Raw genomic sequence first — 5853 nt, forward strand, 5'->3', positions numbered from 1 at the left:
CTTTTATTACCGCTCATGCCAAGCAGCAGTTTCGGCAGGAAAAATGTAAATTTTTCTTGAGTGACCGTCGCACAAGTTGCATATTCATGGCAGAAATAAAAACCCTAATGCATTTGCGTGCAGGAATTCCTTTGCATATTACATGCTGACCGAGCCAGCGGTAAAGCAGAAATATGTGAAACATAAATTTACTCAACACAGAAATGCACTTTGCCAGGAGTGCGAAGAAAAACCGATCAAAGGAGTGCTCATTCTGGACTAAGTCCTGGTCAAGCTCGATGGAAAATAAACAAAAGTTGGCGAATAGGTCGAGAGTCTAACGATACAGAGTTCCCAAAGTTGGAAGGAAAAGTAAAAACACTCTCGACAAAACGTAATGAAAATTGTACATCTGCAGACGCAGCTAAGAAAACATTGGATGGCTGAGCAGAAGTGGGTTAATTTGCCAAAGGATATGAGGTCATATGTGTGTGCATTGGCCCACTCACATAATTGCCAAGCGTGCAAAGTTTCATTGTTATGAGCGTTGTGCCTTTTGCTGGCAAAGTTTCCCTACGGAGGAAAATGGAAAACCGAGCGACTGAAGGGCGAAAGCTTTTGCAATTTAAAGCGTTCTGTTCAGCTTTCCCTATCCCGGCTAAACACAATACAATCGCAGGATGTATGCTTCGACCCAGGACAGGACATTCCGGCGCCGGCAGATCGGCAAAAAGGGATAAAGAGGTAACGGACCATATGAGAGAGATATAGCCACATGGGAGGCTAAAGTTATGAACAGGTAAAAGTTCTGCTGCATTGGAAACTCACTTGCTTTACTTATCCAAATAATTGGAGTATATGTGCAATACGCACTCGCAATCTAACCTAAGGCCATTTCCTGACCGTTCTCAAGCTCCTTAGCAAAACAGTTCACAATAGCCTTTCAAAGATTTATGAGTGCTAATACTATTTCTAATAGTATACAAAAATAATTATATTTTCTCATCGACTGTCTGACTATTGAAATGACTCAGTTGTTAAAACAGCGCTGCTTATAATGAAAAATACACTTTTCTGTGAGCATATTTTCAAAAACGTGTCCTTGTAGACTTGCAACTGTAATATATCATGATTTTCCATCCCAGCAACGTTGCCTAGACTCTGATTTTCCGTGTGCCACTTTCGATATTGCGGCCGTCAGTGTCAGCGTTGCATTGAGAGGATCTAAGGACTAATTAGTAATTTATTTTTAGCATTGGCCGCATATTAAGTTTTGTGCAAAAACTTAATTCGCATTGGCAGCGGCGGCAGCTGAGGGTCTCGAGTGCTGCAAATGGCCGCCAACATGCAATTAATTGTGTCATTGTAGCCATTAACCAGACAGTTGAGCAGTAACCCAATTTGTTCGCCTGATTGTCGGCGGAAGGTTGTGGAAGATTGTGGCGTGGCGGCCACTTGACCGCCCCTAATGGCCATGGTCGGCAGGCAATATTAGAGGGGACTGGCCAGGCAAGGCGAATGGGTTCCTTGTGTGCCAGTTTGCAATTAAAACGCCCCTAAAATGAAAGTATATATGTGTCTGAGTGTGCGAGGGGCAAAATGAATGTAGGGCAGGGCAGCAGGGTCTCAAGGTTCCTGCCAACTCCTGCCAACTCCTGCCATATGTCTTGATATGTCACTTGTCATGCATAATGAACAACTCCTGTGCTCGGTACCTTTTTATGTGCTCACAACTTGCATGCGTAATGGGATTGCTCTCGAGATAAAAGGCTGGGGAGTCGATAGGAAAGAACATACGCCGAAATACACGGACAAGTTCTTGCGATAAAATGGAATCTCAAATTAGCTTCTTAAATATATTTTAAGGCGTTTTTAATGGCAAATTACTTGTTCAGCATGTAACGTGCTTTGGACCATAAAGCTGAAATCAACATAATACCAAAAAAAACATTTTTGGCTTATCGGTATGTATTGACTTAAAATAAATAAAGTCATAAGACCAGACACTGCTCTTGGCAGATTTTCGGTTTGTGGCTGAAAAAATGGCCTGACAACCTTTTGGCCAGCTTATACTTTATTCCTAGTCGTTCTAAAGAGTATATGATAGCCTTTTCTACATAATTACACAGGCTACATAATTTATATACCATGTATCCTTTAATCTACCAGTAATAGGTATATTCAACATTGGTTACAGTATTTACAACCGTTACTCGTAGAGTAAAAGGGTCTACTAGATTCGATGTAAAGTATAGCAATCTATTCTGTTTCATTTAAACTTTTAAATGTATATAGCAATGACATAGTAACTTTTTCATTAACTTTGGCTTGCTTGAGGGATAAATATGACTTACAACAATTATTTTGGAAAAGCACATTTTGTATATTGAAAGAACGAAACAGTCATAATCGTCCTTAATTTACATTGGCCGCATACTGTGACCAATGTTTGTTGACGATGCCGACGAAGCTAACAATATTTGAAGTAATTATATTACAGTGGAACAAGTTGTTATAGTACCTAACCGCTAATAAAGACCAAGTTAAACGGAAGAGCATAAGAGTCAACGGCTTACTGAAGTTGATTATTTTGCATGCCATCTTCCAACATTCGAATCTAACTACATTAGTTGATTTGCTTTCTGTTATATTGTATATATTCAAGTGTTTTATACTTTGTCCCGCATTCCCTGTTTTCACCCAAATCTGTTTGTGGTCACCAACATGCATTTAGTTATCTTCACGTTTGCTCTTACGTCCCTACATAATCAAAACAAACTGAAAGAAATTTATCCAGCGATTATTATACACCTTACACGTAGATTGGTTTAATAGTTCTAATAATAGATTTTTAATAGTTCCCTAGCTAGAGAGTTTATTTCAGAAGATTTTTTTTTCCACACTTTTGAAGAATGTTTAAATTTTGTACCTTTACTTTATTGCCTAGCCAATTTCTATCTATATGTTTGCAAACTTAGTAGAAACTTTCGGTTTTTTCGAGTGTTCTCTACACAATTTGGTATCGAATCTTATTTGTGTGGCTTTTCCATTAATATTTTGTCAATCGACGCCTTAGTCTGTTATTGCAAGTTACATGCCCTGCTGGTCTGTATTTATTTATATTTCCAATTTATTTCAACCACAAAATATCTATGTTAAAGGAGATTACTTAGCTCTAATCTTTTACTTACGCTCGAAGGCAAATTTTCATTCATCGATAAAGGTTGTGGGGAAACTTTATTCATTTACAAACCGGTTTTCCCTTCTCATTAAACTGGCAAAAGGGGATTTTGGCGCTGAGGGACGATGACAGCTGGTGCCATGGATAAAATGGACACGACATTATCTGCCGAGGATTTCTGCATGCAATTGTGACTTCTCTTTTTGGCGACGCAACTCCTTCTCGTCCATAATTTGATCGTTAAAATGGCCAACGCCGCCTTTGCATCGTTTGGCAGCTGCAATTAAATGTCCTTTTTACGATTGTGCAGAGATGCTGCCGACGTAATGAAATTAACAGCGGCTTTTCTTTTTCATTTCCTCTGGCACTGACAAACGATCGTTAGCCATTTTCCCCGTCGGTTTCCCTTGGGGCTTTAAAACGCCACTTAAGTGTAAAGTAAAACTGCCCATAAAGCTCGTTAAATCGCCAAGAAATAAGCATACATGTGTGAAGCTCTTTTTCGTTGATATATTTCCATGGATGCATTCCCGGATTCCTTGCATGACAGGAACAAGGACCGCGATGAAGTCCTTAAGCGGTTCGTGAGTGCGTCCATGTTTGGGCGTTACCGTCAACCAAAACGAATGTTGATGGAGGGACAGTTTAAGTGGCCAACGGGGGACTTAAATTACTGTGGTGCCTTAACTGAAATTAATTTCATCAAAAGTTTAACATGCGTATGTTTCGGTACTTAATTGCGGCAGTATCTCTACTTACGTCTTGCTGCCATCATTTGGCTGGCACTAATTATTGGTCATTTATGTTTATGCTCACTGTAGGCACTTTGTGTCAAGCCTTTCTCTAGGCTCAATAGCCCTACAGCTGCACCTACTTAAATCTATTTCCAGTATCTCCAAGTATCTCCAAATATCTTCGCATTTCCTTTATTATTATCGCTGCGACACACGCACTTTGACCTGGCGCTCACCTGCATTTGGTATCCGAGACACTAGACTGCCACAGGTGGCTTTCAGCGGCGCCGGGAGCGCTGCCACCGCCGCTGGCCGCGCCCAAAAGTCACCCGGGAAGACAGCTTGGAGGCTAAGGAGCCACTGTGTCAGTGGGACCCCCAGGAGCACGCCGGGCACACGAGGGCTAAGAGGCAAGGCGGTGGGCAGGAGGACGCCCGTGCGCCGGGGAGTAATTAACACTGCGACGCTGGCTGCCACTGAGTAAACAATGGCCAACGGAGCCGCAGTTGTTAATTACGCCAACAATACGCTGCAGCGGAGGGCGGACAAAAAGGAGGCGTGGCAAATGTAGGGCCAAGCCTAGAGAGCATCAGAAAAATTAAACACGGGAAGTGCAAATTGCCGTTTGGAGGAAGTTCCCACAAGGAGCAGCCGAATGAGGAAGACCTCTCAGCGAGCTGGAGTATCAGTGTGTGGATACTCACTACACTTTTAACAAGGTTTTCGTGAAATGCTTTTAAGTATTTAATAAGATTACCATAAGTACGTTTATTTATTTATTTGTAAGCTTGCATGCCCTGGAAAAAAATATTTTTAAGTACTCCCAATGAAGCTTAAAAGCTCTTCCAGAACTTGTAAAACGTTCCTGTCGTGTGAAAAATACTCCTGACCATCAGCACCTGCAGGAAGCCAACAAATATCATGGCCAAAAATTGGGTCCACGACCAGTAGTTGACCATGGAGTAGGTGGACTCGGCCACATTGCGATCCCTGGCCTCGATCGCTCGAATGAAGTCCTGAGTTTGACGGCTTCTCATGAGGTTCACATGGATCTTTCCCATGTAGCTATCGATGCCAGCATAGGCCACATCAAAGTGGTAGTCGGTCAACATTTCCTGGCGAAGATCACGCAGTTCCCGCTCCTCCCGGTCTGCCGGAGCTACTTCAAGGGTGAAGGAAACGATCTTTTGGTTAAAGGTGCTGATGGTATTATCGAAGCAAAACTTATAAGAGCCAGTTTCGTTGGCCTTCAAGTTGTGCTTGCCCTTTTCCCTTTTGATTTCATTGATCAGCATCCGACGAATCGGATCCATAAGATTGAAATTGATGTGGGTTTCGCCGAGACCTCCGTGTATCACCTGGTAGTCTATCTTAATGTTCTCGGTGGTGGCAATCGGCTGATAAAAGCACTCCTGACGGCCAGCTTCCACGAATACAGTCAGTTGTTTGTTGTGCGGCTCGGCATTGGAAAATTCGAGATCCAACAGCAGAGCCAGCAAAATAAAACGAGCGATTCGAAACATTTTTCCGACGCTTTCCCAATTTCGCGACTCGAATTTCCCGACTGGTTGTTGTTCGGTTGCCTATTTTACAGTCTGTCTGTATTTAGGGAAGTGAAGGGCGTAGCCTGTTTAATGAGGAACTTGACAGGGGTCTCTTAGGATAATTTAACATTTAACATTTATTTATTTTAATATTTTTTCCATTGACTGTATCATTCTTGATACATACGACCAACATTAAAATCAGGACCGGATTTTATATGCATTTTTCAGAATTTTGAACTAGGAGTGCAGCTTTTCTGCAGTGCATTGCCATATGGCCTTTGGAGGAACGTTGTGTGAGCGAATAGTGCTAAATGCTGCTTTTAATAGCCGGCACCAATTGCCGCCCGCCCCCCTCGCAATCTCCCCCTCCCCTTCCCATCCACCCACCCGACTGGCAAAACTAAAAGCAACT

At 42.2% G+C, this 5853-nt stretch overlaps 1 protein-coding gene across 1 annotated transcript; it reads right to left on the minus strand.

The window, feature by feature from the left end:
- Window positions 1-4673: 4673 nt before the first annotated feature.
- LOC6549138 (transmembrane emp24 domain-containing protein 5) lies at window positions 4674-5498 on the minus strand. The gene has a single exon (XM_001974355.3). It carries the CDS (start codon window positions 5415-5417, stop codon window positions 4728-4730), a length of 690 nt encoding a protein of 229 aa, XP_001974391.1. The 5' UTR covers window positions 5418-5498; the 3' UTR covers window positions 4674-4727.
- Between the last annotated feature and the right edge of the window lie 355 nt (window positions 5499-5853).

This window comes from Drosophila erecta, unplaced genomic scaffold, assembly GCF_003286155.1.
Source record: "Drosophila erecta strain 14021-0224.00,06,07 unplaced genomic scaffold, DereRS2 tig00000092-arrow-pilon, whole genome shotgun sequence".
Classification (NCBI taxonomy): domain Eukaryota; kingdom Metazoa; phylum Arthropoda; class Insecta; order Diptera; family Drosophilidae; genus Drosophila; species Drosophila erecta.

What these genes read in the sequence shown, in the direction of transcription:
- LOC6549138 (XM_001974355.3), bottom strand. Translation starts at nt 5,417, where the DNA reads ATGTTTCGAATCGCTCGTTTTATTTTGCTGGCTCTGCTGTTGGATCTC.